The following is an 18,924-nucleotide window of genomic DNA, read 5'->3' on the forward strand; positions in this document are numbered from 1 at the left end:
CTTGTGCCTCCGCGGCGGAGGTCTGTCGGTCGTAGGCAGGCCGGTAAGCAATGCACCGACTCCTGGCCAGGCAGCGTTGTATGCGGTGCAAGCCTGTGTTCCTTTGTTATCGCCGTTTTAATGCAAAAGTAGCAGATCTACAAGTTCAGACCAGTTTCTTTTTTTTGTATTGGTACCAGACACGGTAAAACGTAGGCTAGCCTATACGATTTGTCACATTTCTCATGTAGGTACGATGACGTCATCGCGCATTCGCACATGGTCATTATAATAATAAATAATAATACATAAACACTGGACCGCTCATGGTCATTATAATAATAAATGGAGAGAGAGAGAGAGAGAGAGAGCAACACTACAGTCTATGAAATAAGGCACGCTCATTTATGGCAAAAGTACAAAAGTATTGGCATCAAAATATACTTAAGTAGAAAGTATAAGCTACTCATTATGCCGAGTGTCACGTTTTTCTTGTATTATTATGAAAAAGCTTTGAAACATGCTGTAACTCATTCACTGTGACGAAAACCCTCTTTCTGCGCCGAGTAGCGCGCGGAGCGCACACGGGTTGAATGCGGGGTCTGTCGCCCTAAAACACAATCGCCCCGGGTCAAAATCCAGCGACCATGGAGCAGCCGTGGATGGCCCGCTCAAAAGGTGCGTGGGGCGGGGTGTTTTGGGACGACCGTTCCGGCTGCCCATGTAATGAATTGATGAAGTAAAACTCATCTGTTTTCGCTGCAGCTGTTGTTTTCATTTATTTTTGTTCACGTATGCTATTAAAATAATGCAGCTATTGCAGTATTGGGCCTTAACATGTGATTAAAATGTATATGTATTTGGCCCCTCATATATAAAATAAATAAAAATAATAAAATAAAATCTGATTTAAAATTGAAACCTGCAGCTGATCAATGTGTTTCTGCGTTTACGTGTGGACAGAGATTTTAAAAAATAATAATCTTTGTCATGTGGCCAGGGATTATTTTTAAAAACTAAAATACCCGTTTAGAAAAGGGCTTATTAAATGACGCTATAGAATAGAATCATTCATTTTATCCCGCAGGAGCGAGTGCTTCTCAGCACCAACCGTGGCCGAATTAGAGATTTGATAAGTCATTTTTGGACAATTCTGACAGCACTATTAAGCACGGACATGTGCAAAGGAATGCATGTATTCCAAACAGAGAGGAGCGTTCGGAATAAAGTGTTTACATGGTCAATTCCGATTGGTATATTCCGATTCAAACGGTCAATACCACCCCCCAACCCGAATGAAAATTCATTCGGGTCAGACTGGAATGGAATATTCTATTCCAATTGAGGTGTTTACATGAGTATTTCTATTCTGAATGAATTCATCCATTCATTCATTCCGAATAGAAGTGTATTCATTCCGAATGAAACTGTCCATGTAACAGCAGCCATAGAGTGTTTGTTCAGTTGCAGGGGTCTCCCTGTCTTTCCATCTCTGTGATATAAGGGAAACATGTTCAGGTCCAGGTGAAATTGGCAGTTGTCTAGGAGCATTTGTTTTAGTTTATATGAATTAATGCTATTTTATTTGTGGTGAGTCTATGAATGGCTGTAGAGTGCTGCATACAGTAAAAGGCATGGCAGACTGAGACATCATCTTGTACCAGTTCAGTTTTCTTTTCATTTATGCGTCTTTGTAAACAGAAGAGAAATAAATCAAGCTTTAAAGTTGAAACTAAACAGAACCTGGAGTGGACATTCTATTCTTCCATAAATGTAAGCGTTTATTATTTCAGTCCAGTCCATATTGTTTCCACAAATACATTTTTTTAACAAAAGGATACGTGGTCATCACAGAAGTGATAAAAAAAGGGGGGGGGGGGGGAATGATCAGACAAAATTGGAACTAGAACAATATAAAATTGAAGCTGATAAATGGGTACTCTCTCCTGAATGGCTGAAATACAGGCACCCATCCTATACAAACCCATTGTAACTTCAAACTCCATTTTTAACATGTTAGATTCATCAAAAACACCCGTCCTTGATTCTGGTGACTCATCCTGCCCTCCTAATACATGAGGGGCCGTGTTTTTTCGATTACTTTTCTCATTTAAAAAAATAATAATAATAATTGTATTATTTTTGTTTTTTTCATTTTCAAAACAAAAAAATAAAAATAAAGAAGTGATAAAAAAGTAATTGAAAAAACACGGCCCCTTCAGGTATTAGAAGGGCAATATCAGTCACCAGAACCAAGGACGGGTGTTTCCGATGAATCTAACATGGTTGAAATGCAGTTTGAAGTTACAATTTTGTATAGGAAGGGGGCGTGTCTGATAAAATGAATATCAAATATCTAAATACTGAATCAAGCAACTTAAAAACTGTCCAGGGTGCTCCATAAGCCTGCATGAGTAGACGTTAAATGACCCATTTTTTGCTTTCCCCGGAATAACAGAAAACAGAAAAGAGCCCTGAGGGACTACATTGGTACTGTATTGACCTGTGTGTGTTGGGAGCTGACGTCGAAACTGTGAGTGATGTTGACGATCCACTGCTTAGCCAGCTGGAAGTCCACCTTCCCCAGACTGCTAGATCCATCGATGATAAACACCAGATCATTACATGTTGTACTGCAACCTGGAGACAGACAGAGAGAGAGAGAGAGAGAGAGAGAGAGAGAGAGAGAGAGAGAGAGAGAGAGAGAGAGAGAGAGAGAGAGAGAGAGAGAGAGAGAGAGAGAGAGAGACTGACTTTTGTCCACGTTCAACTCGAGATATGCGTATGCCTTCTCATTATGTATTCATGTATACTATAGCGCATTGGTTCTCAAAGTGGGGTACGGGGACCCTCAGGGGTACTTGAGGCGGTTCCAGGGGGTCCCCAGCTAAATGATGGACAGGAACCAAATGGACCCTTATGGGTCTGTAACTCTGAGAGTGTACAAATGGAACCAAATGGACCCTAACTGCTATAGCGTGATTGGATCTGCAAGACCACGTCGACCGTAATGATTAGCATGACTTACAGTCAGTGGTGGACAAATGACTCAACCCAGATGGTGCCCCGCCCCCAGAGGCAAAAACAACAACAACAAAAATATTTTCTTTTCTTTTTTTTAACAAAAATTTGGTATGGGTTCACATATTGCTTAAGTGCAGATACTCAAGTAAATGTACTTGTTTGGTGTCCACTACTGTAACAGTCATCGTTTTCATAGAGAGTTGTCAGCTCTCTGTCACAGCGGTGTGGAGGAGAGAATCACCTCAACAGCTATGACTAAACCTACTGAAGCTCAGTAATAAAACAAACCTTTATACACACACGCACACGCACGCACACACACACACACACACACACACACACACACACACACACACACACACACACACACACACACACACACACACACACACACACACACACACACACACACACACACACACACACACACACACACACACACACACACACACACACACACACACACAGTCAGCTGGGCCACCACAACCACTGACCACTTAGCCTGAATCTCCTGAATAAAAGTCAAAAGACAAAGTGACCTTTTCAGAAGCCATTTGTATTATTATTATTATAATTATTATTAAGCTCTATTTTTACAGGCTAGGTTGACTGAGCAGCGTGTGTCTTTTTGGTGTGGAAGGAAACCTACCCACCCGGACAAACCCACACGATAACACGCACACGCACACATGTACTTACGCGTACGTGGCACTCGGTGCCGCGATATGAGCTTGTGTATCTGCTATTTTTTAATAGCCAAAGAAATCTAAAATGACGCAGATACTTTCCCGTCAACAGTAAATTGGTTAACACATCGCAACATGAATCATGAAAGCGAAGCTATACACTCGCCAAAACACACGCCTCTCATGGCCAGGGTTTCCACACGGAGGAAAACATGTTTGTTCAAATCTTTAACAAGTTGTGTGTTCTTTCTGCTGCTAGCAGCCATTGCAAGAATACTGTTGTATACAAACACAAAAGCACATGGATACTGATGGGTGGTGATTAGGAGAGTGGAACTGGAGAACAATACGGCCAATGACCAACCATAACCACGCATGCAAATGTTGGCACTGCATGTTAAGGCAGCCGATATCGGAAGTTGAGAGTTGTGTAAGTCCCGGGAAAGACGCGCTGTGATTGGCCAGTAGTCACTTTGAGTGTCAGTTAGGGCAAACGCAGTCCCCTCAACATCATTTACTATTCTGTGCCTATCGGTACGTAACTCGGACGGGGCTGAGTAGGCTCAAAACGAACTTTGCAACGTTCGCCACGGCACCTCGCGCGAAGTGGTGGCTCAAGTTTGCTTGAGACTGTGCCCCTCTGTCGCGGTCCGGTCCAAAACTATACTTTATCGGCGAAAAAAAGTAGTTGTTTGAAAAAGTATTGTCCCAAGAAGGAGTCGAACCTAGACTCCCAGTGGTAGTGGATTGGGAGTCTAATGATTAGATGATTAGCAGTGTGCGCCACTGTGGCCGGTGCTGAGATTGGGTATTCGGGCTGTATTAGTGACGTTAGTGACGTCCTAACTCTTCTAATGTATAAGAAAGAAGTCGTGGGTGTAGTGGGTGGGACGTAGTGGGTCCCACCCACTATAAATCCGCCGTGCACTACCATATATAGCAGTAAAGACCATATTCACACGGCGGCCATTTTGGAATGGCATTTCATTAATTTAATAGCAATATGGCCACCATGTGAATATGATCTAAAGGTTTGGTCCAAGCCGGCTTCAGTGTTGCCAGATTATGTGAATGAAACAAGCGACCAGGTCTATGAAAACAAGTCCTAACAAAAGCAACCGGCAACTATGAATATTTACAAGCGACTCTACAGGAAAACAAGCACAAAGTCGCTTATAATAAGCAGACCTGGCAACAAGCTCTAATGCATTAGCACAACAATGTGCACACCGGCCGACTGCTTATGCTGAACTAAATGTCAACTTTTGCCAACAGACTACCAGTCCAAAGTAGTCTGAAGTAGTTTGGTAGTCACCTTTAATGTTACTCTCCACCCACACACGACAGGCATCAAAGTGAAACACACACAAACACAGGTGTTCTTGTAATGTCATTGAAACCACTTAATGACTCTAAAACGGTTATCTGTTGGAATAAAAACCTTCTTTAACATTCGTGTTAATATGGAAAAAACACACAATTGTTTTGTTTTATCTTGGAAGTGGACACAAATGGTCCTCTCAACATCTATTTCTCATATTCTACTATACTTGTGGGGACATTTGGTCCTCACATAAGTAGTAATACAAACGCATGCACACGCGCGCACACACACACACACACGCACACACACACACACACGCACACGCACACGCACACGTACGCACACGCACGCGCACACACACACACACACACACACACACACACACACCACACACCCCTAGCAGTTCAAAGCCAGGATGTTCTTGCAGTGCAGTAACACTGGGACCACACACACACACACGCGCACGCACACGCACACGCACACGCACACGCACACGCACACGCACACACCAGAACGTTTTCACTTTGAAACCAACCTTTAACCACATGAACCTGCAGGAATAGCTGATCTATACAATGTGACACGCCTGAAAGCATGTGCAATGTCATGTTTGACATTAGATCAGGGGTCTTCAAGGTTTTTCAGGTCAAGGACCCCTTAGCCGACAGAGAGATGAAGCAGGGACCCCTGCACTATTGTATAACATTGTATTGCAGATTATACTTTTTAATAGATTTCATAGATAGCTTCATAGACTTGTTTGACAGCACTATCATCAGTGTAGTGTACATTTATGTTTGTTTATTTGTTTCTTTGTTTACGCATGATCTTTTCTATCAATAATATTGTTTTAATTATTTTTTTCATTTATTTATTTATTATTGTATTAATCTTTTCATTCCCCCCCTCCCCAAAAATATAAAAGATAAATAGCAGATCTTCAAGTTCACAATGCGTTGTGTTGTGACGTGTTGTGAGCTTGTAGATCTGCCATTTACAAATAGCCGAACAGGTCTTAATTGCTTAGTAATAATAAACTCAATCTGAAAAGTAACTAGTAACTAAAGCTGTCGAATAATGGTAGCGGAGTATAAAGAGAAATATTTACTCATGAGATGTAGTGGAATAGAAGTATAAAGCAGGGGTCTTCAACAGGGGGTCTGGGACCCCTAGGGGGTCCTCAGAATTTTAACAGGGGGGTCGCCAAATCTTTGTATGATAGTAACTTTTTTTTTTTTTACATCAACCATTTCAACCTTAGAATCTGAGCGGAATATTAGCCGGAAATATCAGATCTACAAGCTCACAACGTCTCGCACTGCGAGTGGAAGAGGTTTGGTGTAGAGGGGAAAAAAGAGCAGATCAAGTACAAGTTCTGTAAGTATTGAGGGTTCAAGTGGTTAACTGCCTGAAAATATATATTAACATAAATCCAACACAATGATGAGGGTTTTAACTGGTTAAGTGAATCCTAACATAATTATTAATAGAAAATATAATGTGTAAACAAAAATATTAATTTACACATCACCAGTGGTGTAAAGTAACTAAATACATGTACTTAAGTATAATTTTGAGGTACTTTGCTGGAGTATTTCCAATTGTCTATACGTTTACTTCTACTCCACTACATCTCAAAGAAAAATATTGTACTTTTACTCCACTACAATTATTTGAAAACTTTAGTTACTAGTTACTTTGCAGATATACATGATTATATTATAAAACATACATTAACCACTTTAGCCCTATTTTATACCTAGGCTATTTGAAAATAGCCGATCTACAAGCTCACTGTGAGCTTGTAGATACTTAAGATCCACTATTTTCAAACACTTTAGTACTTTTACTTTTGGTACTTTAAGTACATTTTAATACCCATACTTTTACTCAAGTCAATTTTTAATTCCGGACTCCTACTTATAACAGAGCACTTCTACTGTACATTGCAGTATTGTTACTTTTACTTGAGTAAAACATTTGAGTTCTTCTTCCACCACTGCCCTGTGGTAACTCTGAGGACCCGGCCTAGGGTTCCCGGTTACTTTTTAACCACTTTTGCCCTATTTTGTACCTAGCTTGTAGATCTGCTATTTTCAAATATTTAGTACTTTTACTTTTGGTACTTTAAGTACATTTTGATGCCAATACTTTCGTACTTTTACTCAAGTCAATTTTGAATTCTGTAACAGGGTATTTTTATATTGCAGTATTGGTACTTTTACTTAAGTAAAGAATTTGAGTACTTTTTCCACCATACTGAACATCAGTCACATGAACAGACATCAGGATAAGTTTCTTACTGGCCTGACTGTCCATGTGTTGCGTAGTCTCTCCGCTCACAGCAGGCAACGAGGTGGTCCACAGCATCAGCATCATCCACAGCATCACCATCATCATCATTCTTGCCTTGCTCTATAGGCACTATACGTCCTGTAGTGCGGGTTCTTTCCCCCCCCACCCCCAGACCCCCCCACCCTTGTGTGTCAAACTCTTCTCCAGCTATATAGAAGCCCCCCCGGCCTGTTGGAACAAAAATGCTTCTGAAACTATTCAAAGCTGCACTGACTCTCACAAGCGCTTAGTGTAGTGTTGGTGAATTCAAAAGGTGTTCCGATAGAAGGGTCTCTCTGTCTGTCTGTCTGTCTGTCTGTCTGTCTGTCTGTCTGTCTGTCTGTCTGTCTGTCTGTCTGTCTGTCTGTCTGCTTCAAGCATGTGTTGTTGCTGCTGCTACAAGCTGAAAATGACAAGCAGTGGCCTCTGGCAAGCTCTTTATATCAACACACTAGAGGAGGAGGGAGGGAGAGAGAGAGAGAGAGAGCGAGGGAGGGAGGGAGGGAGAGAGAGCAGGATGAGTTATAGACAAGTAGATAAGAGAAGGAGAAAAGAGACCAAAATAGGAAGAGAGAGAGAGAGAGAGAGAGAGAGAGAGAGAGAGAGAGAGAGAGAGAGAGAGAGAGAGAGAGAGAGAGAGAGAGAGAGAGAGAGAGAGAGAGAGAGAGAGAGAGAGAGAGAGAGAGGGGGGGGGGAGAAGAGAGTGTGTGTGTGTGTGTGTGTGTGTGTGTGTGTGTGTGTGTGTGTGTGTGTGTGTGTGTGTGTGTGTGTGTGTGTGTGTGTGTGTGTGTGTGTGTGTCTGTGTGTGTGTGTGTGTGTGTGTGTGTGTGTGTGTGTGTGTGTGTGTGTGTGTGTGTGTGTGTGTGTGTGTGTGTGTGTGTGTGTGTGTGTGAGAGAGAGAGAGAGAGAGAGAGAGAGAGAGAGTGGTGGTTTAGGGTTGGGATCAGGATTACAGGGCAGAGCACATTGACTGGTTACACCCCTCCCTGTATGTGTGTGTGTGTGTGTGTGTGTGTGTGTGTGTGTGTGTGTGTGTGTGTGTGTGTGTGTGTGTGCGTGCGTGCGTGCGTGCGTGCGTGCGTGCGTGCGTGCGTGCGTGCGTGCGTGTTGTACATTGCTGCTCTTCAAATGTAAAGCATTGTAAATGTAATAATGAACATGTACAGTACATGTACTGTATATACATGTACACACCTGTCAACACTATATGATTGTGAGTCTCTCTTTCTAAGTCTGTCTCTCTTTCTCCCATTTGTTTCTCACTATCAATCAGACCATGTTTTTCACTTCACTACAATTATTTGAAAGACATACATTAACCACTTCGGCCCAATTTGATATTTCAGCTATCTCATTATCTTTCAGAAATAGCTGATCTGGAGGCTCACAACACGCTGTGATGCGAGGCGTTGTGAGCTTGTAGATCTGCTATTTCTGAAAGATAATGAGTACTTTCCATTTTTTTGTACTTTAAGTATATGTTAGTTTGATGCCAATACTTTTGTACTTTTGCTCAAGTACAATTTTGAATTCAGGGCCTTTTGTTGTAACAGAGTATTTCTATGTTGTGGTATTGCTACACTCATTGTGGTATGTACTGTATGAGCGCTGTTTTGGAGTTTAGAAAGAGTTTAATATAGTTTTGCTGTTGTTAAAACGGATCTCTGTGATTTCTTCAATTCATCAGGTATTTTCTTAATTTCTGGATTTTACAAATAAACATTCTCCATATTTTCAAGACATCACAGGGTAAGTAAACAATAGAAATATAATTATTTATTGGGTTTAGTGTTCCTTTAACCCTTTGCCAAATATATATATCAATTTGGTGGTCCTTGGCAGGAAAAGGTTTGAGAACTACTACTGGTTTAGAAGACATTTGTAGAATGGGCCTCAGACTTAATGGGTTCATGATAGATGGATGCAGATTCAATAGTCAGTCAGACAGTCACTTAGAAGAGTTGTCTTGTGGTGCCTTTAACCACTGGATCTCAAACTGGGGTCCGGAGACCCCCAGGGGTCCTTGAGGTGGTTTCCAGGGGGTCCCCAGAAAAATGTGTTAATATAGTATCAAAAACAGCTTAACCACTTTGACCCTAAGTTATATTACATCAGCTATTTGAAAACAGTTGATGTACAAACTGACAACACGTCACAATGCATGACGTGTTGTTTTGTTGTTTTACACAAATCTTGTGTGGGGTGGGGGTCCCTGGTACAACATCTTTTCAATTAGGGTCCGTGGCCAAAATGCATATTAATTTGGAGGTCCTTGACATGAACCTGGACTGGGTCTTATGTCATTGGTTCTTAAACATGTTAAGTTACCAGTTGGTAAGGTATGTATTAGACCATGCATGGACCCCCAACACTCTGAGAGTGTACATCTGTCATCAAAATAATTGTATTTGCTAATAATGATCTATAATGAACCTTTGCAGTGGCGCGGGAAGGGGGGGGGCTACGGGGGCTGCAGCCCCCCTGGTGATGGGAAGGGATTTTTTTATTTTTTTTTATTTTTAGAATTTCGATTTTTTTATTTTATTTATGAGAACGAGAATTAAATAACATAACCCTAACCTAACCTAACCCTAACCCTAAAACCGAAATAAAGTAAAGGAAAAAAAGTGCCAAAACCCACCCAAACCCGCACATTTTTCGACCCGAAACCGCAAAAGAATCGGAACCAAATGGACCCTTACGGGTCCATTTGGTTCCATTTGTACACTCTCAGAGTTATGGGGGTCGTGGAAACCACTGTGCTACACTAAATGGAACAGAGCCTTCATTAGTATCATTGGTAACACCTGTGAAGGAAGTGATAATATGGCTGCTGTGCACAGAGCCTATTGTTCAGTTTCTGCTCTGTGTTGTGGCTCCCCCTACTGTTCTGACACACTACCTACAACCTACTGTAGGCTACATCTTATCTATAAATAATTCTATTTATGAATAAAATTACATTATGTCCTTCTATAAATCACACATAGATTACTAGTCATGTTGACATCAACCTTTTGATTTGTAAGGTAAGGCTGTTTCAAGTAAGTTGTTTGTTCCACAGCTCGCTCGTGCTCTCTCTCTCTCTCTCTCTCTCTCTCTCTCTGTGTGGATTTGTCATTTGTGTTGGTGTAAAAGGAAATGAGGTAAATAGCTGATCAAACACAGCTGCCTTTTAACTGATTAACTGAATATGGTTTGACATACAATCAATCGGATATCTTAATGTGTGAGAGGGAGAGGTGTATGTGTGTGTGTGTGTGTGTGTGTGTGTGTGTGTGTGCGTGCGTGCGTGCGTGCGTGCGTGCGTGCGTGCGTGTGTGTGTGTGCGCGAGTGAGTGTGAGAGAGAGAGAGAGAGAGAGAGAGAGAGAGAGAGAGAGAGAGAGAGAGAGAGAGACTTTGTGATATTTCAACTTGCAATGTATCTCTCCTACAGCCTAGAGACAAATAAAATAAAATAAAATAATACATAGTAAAATTATAATGTTACTCTAGTGTAGGCTACAGCTGGAACCTTGGTAATTAGCTGACCAAACACAGCTGCCTTTTAGCTGATTAACTCAATATTTTGAACATTATGCCCTATTCACTGTGAATTACTTTATGATACATTATAATATAGTAGGTTATAGCATATTGAATCAATAGAGCATTTCATTATAAATGTTCAAATGTTTGCAGTAGATCCATTTAAAGAGACTTTAAATTGTGAATATTTTTTCAAGTAGGCCTACATTCTTTATCTTTTTACATTTTATATTTATATGTTTCTTCTTATTAGCGGAGCAGCTAAGTGCTACGATCTTTCAATTTCTGAGCGTGAAAATTGGCATGAGCAGTCTCCACGGGTCACTTGACAAGAAAATTGTCCGAGGCAGTTGTAATTTCAAGATGGCGGCCATTTTTCAAGATGGCCGACACCTTAGTGGGCAGTTAAGTGATATGATGGTTTATTTGGTGATACAAGCATGAAAATTGGCATGAGCAGTCTCTGTGGGTCACTTGACAATAGACCACCCACAGCTACTTGAAATTCCAAGATGGCGGCCATTTTTCAAGATGGCCAACACTTTAGTGGAGCAATTACGTTATATAATGGTTTATTTGGTGATACAAGCATGAAAATTGGCATGAGCAGTCTCTGTGGGTCACTTGACAATAGGCCACCCACAGCTACTTGAAATTTCAAGATGGCGGCCATTTGTCAAGATGGCCAACACTTTAGTGGAGCAATTAAGTTATATAATGGTTTATTTGTTGATACAGGCATTACAATTGGCATGAGCAGTCTCTAAGGGTTGCTTGACAAGAAGACACTCACATCCACTTGAAATTTCTATTTTCAAGATGGCCGCCCCCTGGATCCTCAAAAGATAAATTTTCTCATAGAAATGTATGTTTTTTTTCATTAAGGACAATTATACGATTATTGTTATTATGCTAAAGAACAACTTTTAACACATCACAATACAGTTGTGTTGATTTGTTGATCATAGATAGATTAGATAAGAGTGAATATCCGCACTACCAGGGCACACTGGTGATATATCACTGCTGTTAAACTCAGAGTGGGGTTCAATGTCAGCTAATTGAAAGTTAGTACCCCAAATGCTGTCTAATTTACCCCAAAACAAGTAGATAGCCGCACCTGAATTGACAGGTTGTGCCAGCGCGGGAGAGCCGAGCCAAGGTTAATGGGGTTTTAGTTAACCGGATGGTGTACAGATCGCACAGGATTTAAATGGCATTGGATGAACGATCGGACTAAGTGTAGGGTTAAGGCACGAACTTAGTTGTATCCCATACATCAAAGTGCTTGGTAAAAGGTGGTAAAAGGATAAACCCTCGGCCTCTGCCTATGCTGCAGACATGGCAGAAGCCATCATAACAGTTGGAAAAACTAACTGGGACAGATGTTTCATTTGTCAGCAGGTCACCAAGGAAAAACTCATTCAGCCGAGTTTATTCAACAGAGAGCACGATCGTACTGGTTATGATACCATTGCAAGAAATGTTCCATTATTTCATAAGATCAATGCTCTACCTATCTTACTTAGTCTAACCCGACTAGATGAAGGTGATGGCATAGAAAGCACATTGACAAGAAACAGAGCAAAATATAATTTAAGCTGTAAACTTAGGTTCAACATCACAGAGCTGGAAAGGGCCCAAAAGAGAGCATCTACATCTTGATCTCTTTGCCAGAAAGCAAAGACATTATGACTTGATCCCACCAACTCAAACAGCAACTCAAGAGCATGCCAAACGTGCTTCTTATGAGGCTGGATACGTGTGGGGACAGGCATTGAAGCGACATCCACAAATGCCGAGCCATCTGACTGGGGATGGGTGGAACAGGACGAGAAGTGGAAAGTCTTCTGGACTCCACCTATTGCGGAGAGTTGTTGGGAGTTGACCAAATGTGGGTGCACCAAGGCATGTACTGGAAGGGGTACAGTAAGTGCTTCAGATATGGACTCAGTTGCACATGCCTATATAGTTGCCCCTGCTAGAACCTATTTGCATGTTTATTTTGCCAGAGTTATTCCCCGTTGTCCTCTGTGTTTTCAAGTGTAGGCCTATGGCTCGGCTTCCCCTCGCCACATCAGTGCATCATGTTTTACTTTGTCACCAGTCTATTAGTGTGTAATTTTCAGTTGTTACTTTGTAACATTTCTTCCACTGCCTTCCACTGCCATACGTAACGGTGAAGCACATTTTCAGTTTAGTTCCTTAGTATAGTTTGTCATGGTTCCGTGGCTACTGCCATTCAGTATTAGCCATTGCTCAATTATAATTTTGGAGCACTGTCCGTTCAGCACCACAACTGTGCTAATCAGCACCACAACTGTGCTAATTTATTAGTCATATTTTTTGTTTCCCCATTTCTTAGTATTTATTTGACACATGTAATGGCTGTTAGTTAAAAAAAAAAAAAAAAAATCTGCCCTTGTGACTGTTACCTTGTCGTGGTAAGGGAGCTTGTGTACCTCAGTGAACCCTGAGAGCTATGCCGGTGGGAGGCAACTCCTGACAGGTTCTACCAAACTGGACTGGTCGTGGGCGAGGAGTCAGACAAAACACAGTCAAACAACCTCTCTTGACAGAGCTTTTTGAGGAACCCAATACATTTCTATGAGAAAAGGTATCATTTAAAGATCCACATGACGGGCGGCAGTCATCTTGAAATTTCAAGTGGTGGTTGTGGGGTTTCTTGTCAAATGACCTTTTGAGACGGCTCATGGCAATTTTCATGCTTGTATCACCAACTAAATGATTTCTTAAGCTTAACTGCTCCACTAAGGTGGTGGCCATCTTGAAAAATGGCCGCCATCTTGAAATTTCAAGTAGCTGTGGGTGGCTTATTGTCAAGTGACCCACAGAGACTGCTCATGCCAATGTTCATGCTTGTATCACCAAATGAACCATTATATAACTTAAATGCTCCACTAAAGTGTTGGCCATCTTGAAAAATGGCCGCCATGTTGAAATGTGAAGTAGCTGTGGGTGGCCTATTGTCAAGTGACCCACAGAGACTATTCATGCCAATTTTCATGCTTGTATCACCAAATAAACCATCATATCACTTAACTGCCCACTACGGTATCGGCCATCTTGGAAAAATGGCCGCCATCTTGAAATTACAACTGCCTCGGACAATTTTCTTGTCAAGTGACCCATGGAGACTGCTCATGCCAATTTTCACGCTTTTATCATCAACTGAAAGATTCTGCCAATAAAAAGCATTTAGCCGCTCCACTATATTGAGACAATAATTGTTCAAATAGCAGCTCTGGCCTGACAGTGAACATCAACATTATTCATTATTTATAAATGTTTACTAATTGTGATTGATGTGAACGTGTTTAAAACATTATTAATTGTTTATTAATGTTGATGATTAAAACCATCTGATTGAAATCAATATGTAAACAAAATGTCACAGGTTTAATTCCCACTAATGTTCAGAGGTCACACACACACACACACACACACACACACACACACACACACACACACACACACACACACACACACACACACACACACACACACACACACACACACACACACACACTTCTTTCTGTAATGTAAGTTTAAAAAGTGCAACCTTTATAGAAAATATATTGTGTTGCTGTCAGGCAGAAACCATCTCCATATTGTATTGTGACACGTTGAAAGTTTGTAGATCTGCTATTTTTTCTAGTTTGAATCCTGAAAAGTAACAGTTTTGGACATATGAGGTTCCATCCTATCAGCAACCATAAATATTTCAAGGTTGTTTCAATCAATCATTTTAATCTGGATGATTACAGAACACAGCTAGATTAATGGAAATCTCAAAATGCATTTTTTTTTTCGGGTAAAGTATTAAAGCTGCAATTCATAACTCTCATAAACTGTGCATTGGGAGCAAGCCAGTGCCAAGCTGCATTGCTGGGAGGTCAGTGGGGAGCGGTGCAGTCTCCAAGGTGCTTCTCGTGAGCCCTCCAACCTTCTCGCCGCACGGTGGGAGTGATGTATGGGGTGAGGGCTCCAGGCTTGGAGCTGCAGCAGTCCTGCAGCTAGCTGACCTGACGGGCGGTTTACCCGGGGGCCATGGCCTTGTGGACGTTAATGGGGAGAGGCCCATTCAGGTCTCCGGGCTGCTTCCCCTCGGCACCGACCCGCCGAGGGACCCCTGGCTGAGGATTCTCAGTGGAGCCGTGGAGAGCTCTCCCTCACCCACCTGGGAGTCGCAGCAGCCTGTTGACAGCATCCATGGGGCCGGTGAGCTGCGGACATCGGACGAGGCGCCTCCTGGCAACTTTGCTGGACGGTCACCGCCAGTCGGGCTTCCTGGGAGGCCCCCTGACCCCCCAACTCTACCCAGCCTGCGTCCTCCGGAGACTCCACTCATCCCACGTCCCACTCAAACCTCCTGACCCCCCTACTGTACTCAGTCTTCCTCCACCAGCGACTCTACCCAGCCTGCACCCTCCTGTGATCCTACCCCAGCCTGTTGCCTCCAGTGACTCGTCTCAGCCTGCATCCGCCACTGACTGGAGCTCCGGGTCAGACAAGGAGATTACTGCTCCAATGAGCAAAAGAGGCAGGCCAGTGAAAAGACCTGCCCGCTACCAAAATGACATTGTTGAACTGAGACATTAATTCGAGACACAGACGGCTAACTGAATGTGTCATGGACATTTTTGCCTTTTGAAAGAACTGAACAGTTATTTCCTAAAATGTTCAACATTATTGCATACCTGTTATTGTTCTGTTTATTGTGTGTTTGTGATTGCCTTGTACTGGTTAACTTAACCTGAAGGTGCTGAAGGGACTCAGCAGTCTAGAGGGGGGGTAGTGTAACGCGGGAACAAATGCCAATGCCAACCTATCCCCAGCATCTGTGTTGCTGCCAGCCTATAGACCCCTTAACAGACGACGTCACACTGATAAGAACCAGTATGCGTGCAGCCAGTATGCGCTAAATGAAACCCATTCTATCAGGTCTCGCCAGGACGTGCCACACTAGCCAACACACAAGAGGGGGTTGGGGTGTGCTGAAACTAGCGCACCCCGAAACAACAGGTTGGAAATTGATTGCGTGAAACAATCACCTGCGCATCCAGTCTCAATGTTAGTAAACAATTAATTGGTCTATGGGGTGTGTGCTGCTGAGTATCATGTGTTCGTATTGGCTCTCGGGCACCAGAGGTTCTGTTGTGTATCTGTGCAGCCCGCCTGTTTGAGTCAGTTGTGTTCCGGTTTCCAAAGTGTATAGACGTGGCATCATTACCCACTCGCCTCCACCATAAGAAATATAATCCATCAAGTGTCAACAGCACAGAAAAGTAACCTTGCCACAGTATTGTGCAAATGAACTTTATGCAGTACCACTTATCAACCAGTAGGTGTCCTACCTGACCACAAGATATATTGTACACGGCGCAATGGAAGTAAGTAGGGAGACAGCCTCCAACCACTGCACACATTACAGTGATGGAAAAAGTACTCACATGTTTTACTTAAGTAAAAGTATCAATTCTGCAATGCAGAAATAGTAGGCTACCAAAAGTAAAACTTTTGCAGAAATCTTCTATTTCATGTTTTCAAAATGTATAAAATCATTTGAAAATAGCAGATCTACACATGTCACATCGCAACGCGTTGTGAGCTTGTAGATCTGCTATTTTCAAATAGTCTAAGGCTATTTAGGGCTGAAGAGGTTAATGTATGTTTTGTAATGTTTTAAATCTACAAAGTAACTAGTAACTAAAGTTCTCCAATAATTGTAGTGTTCATGGATAAAAACAGATATAGATAAAACAGGTCAGGTAGGTTATTGTGGGCCAGCAATGTTCGGAATTCACAATCAGGATGGAATATTAAAAAAAATTGCTCATTTTGCTCACTTGACTATAGAGATAATGTGTACTGAATTTGTAGGAGTAAAATAAAAAAGAAAAATTGGCCTCCTGGTGGCACTATAATAGGGCAATGTTGGCGTTTGTTCTTCAAAGTAGTGCGAATGTGCATGCAAAGTTCCACCGCAATCGGACGCTGTGTTCATGATTTGTGGCATTTTGTTTAAAACGGGCCACTCCTGCAAACTTTAGATGTCAATGTTAGCCAATCAGGATGGAATATGAAAAATCAAACAGATCCATCTTGATCACATGACTATAGAGATCATGTGTACCGATGGCGATTTCCGTGAAATTTGGATAAAATCTGAAGGCTTAATCTCAAAAAATGTGTTTTACATCAGTCACTATAAAGTCGCTGGTGGCGCTATAAAGGCTAATGTGAAAAATACAGGGCAGATGTTTTTCCTTGGCCTCTAGGGATTATGTGTGCAAAGTTTCACGCAGATTGGCGCAGTTATAGTTAAAAACAAAAATTGGCCTTTTATAGCGCTAACCATGAGGCTGATTTGAACATTTTCAAGTGGCATTTCTTCCTCTGCCTAGTGGGAATGTGCGTGTGAAATTTTATGGAAATCGCAAGCTGCGTTCATGATTTGAGGCATTTAGTTCAAAACGGACCAATCCTGCAAACTTAGGAAGCCAACCTTAGCCGATCAGGATGGAATATGGAAAATCAGACAGATCCGTGTTGATCACATGACTATAGAGATACTGTGTACTGATTTGTGTGAGGTCTGGATAAAATCTGTAGGAGTAATATCAAAAAATGGGTTTTGCACAAATCGGCCTCCTGGTGGTGCTATAACAGGGCCATGTAAAATAATTGGGTCAGAGGTTCTGAATTGGCATCCAGGGAGTGTGTGCACAGTTTTGCAGCGACCGGGCCAACGGTGCCGGAGATTAGCTGTTCACAGACAGATGGACACACGGACACACGGACACGCGGACGGACGGACAGGGGGGAGACAACAATATGATTTAACTGCAGCACAATATCAATAGTGTTTGTAAGCCACCCATCTGTGCTGTGCACAAAATAAAAACAATTCAGTCTTTTTTTTGTTGTCTGTTCAAATGGCAGTGTGGGCAAATGTAACCAGGTATGAAAAGGTCTCTACAGAAATGTAAGAGCAAAATCTTAATAATGAAACAACGTTTCAGGGCCAGACATTTTCTAGTCAGTAAGAATACGTCGAGGATTCTTACAGGGGCCTTCATCCAAGGTCATTTCGATTATGCATGCTCCTCACGGTACCACACCACCACTAAGGCCTTAAAAATAAGGCTCCAGACATCCCAGAACAACATTTTTAGTAAGGCTACTTCTTGCCCTTAAACATACAACTCATCTAACCCTTGATCATTTTGCTAGGGTCGGATGGCTCAGGATTGAGGACAGAGTACGGCAACTTGTAATGGGCCTGGTCTACAAGATACACCACACCATCCCATGTACCTCAAAGTATTTCAAAAACGTAAATCAAGTCCACAATCACAACACCAGAGGCAGCTCCACTGATCACGTCCAACCCAGATTTGTCACAAACAAGGGGTTGAACTCGCTCTCCTGTTTTGCAACAAAAATCCATGTGCTTTTTCTCTGCAACCTGCTAAATAAAGTATTCGGTTAAAGTAGAAATTTCAGTGGAAATGCAGATCTACAAGCTCACAACACATTGTGAGCTTGTAGATCGGTTATGTTCAGCAAAGAGATTTGGTGTAGAAGGAAATACCAGCAGAACTAGTATAGAGCCCTGGTAGTAAGTACATAAATAAGTATATACTGTATAGGGTTGAAGTGGTCAACACATTTAGACCGGGAAATAATCTGTCATTTTAAGATTTCTTTGGCTATTGGAAAATAGCAGATATACAAGCTCATGTTTTCGAAATCATAGTTTAAAAAAAAAAACATATGTTGCTGTATCAGTGGTGCTCATACATTTTCATGTCAAGGACCCCCAAAATTATATGTATTTGGCCACGGAGCCCCATCTCAAAATATTCTGTTTCAGGGACCCCCAGAAGTTAAAAATGTTTGCATTAAAACAAACAATTTAAACTTTTTTTTTTCGAAAAAGCTCATTCAAACCTTTTGAATCAGAATGCATGGTCTATGCCAGGGGTTGTCAAACCTATTTTATGAGGGAAATGTTTGGTGAC

At 41.8% G+C, this 18,924-nt stretch overlaps 1 protein-coding gene across 1 annotated transcript in view; it reads right to left on the reverse strand.

The window, feature by feature from the left end:
- Positions 1-7,456, reverse strand: part of LOC311045995 (uncharacterized protein) — a 119,951-nt gene extending 112,495 nt beyond the window's left edge. The window contains exons 1-2 of the mRNA XM_084058065.1: positions 7,317-7,456; positions 2,483-2,619 (exon numbers count right to left, since the gene is read on the reverse strand). Of these exons, the coding sequence (XP_083914191.1) occupies positions 2,483-2,619; positions 7,317-7,416 (237 nt within the window). The 5' untranslated portion in view covers positions 7,417-7,456. The remainder of the gene's footprint in view (positions 1-2,482; positions 2,620-7,316) is intronic.
- Positions 7,457-18,924: the final 11,468 nt, after the last annotated feature.

Source organism: Gymnoscopelus microlampas (assembly GCF_963454915.1).
Source record: "Gymnoscopelus microlampas genome assembly, chromosome: 5".
Classification (NCBI taxonomy): Eukaryota; Metazoa; Chordata; class Actinopteri; order Myctophiformes; family Myctophidae; genus Gymnoscopelus; species Gymnoscopelus microlampas.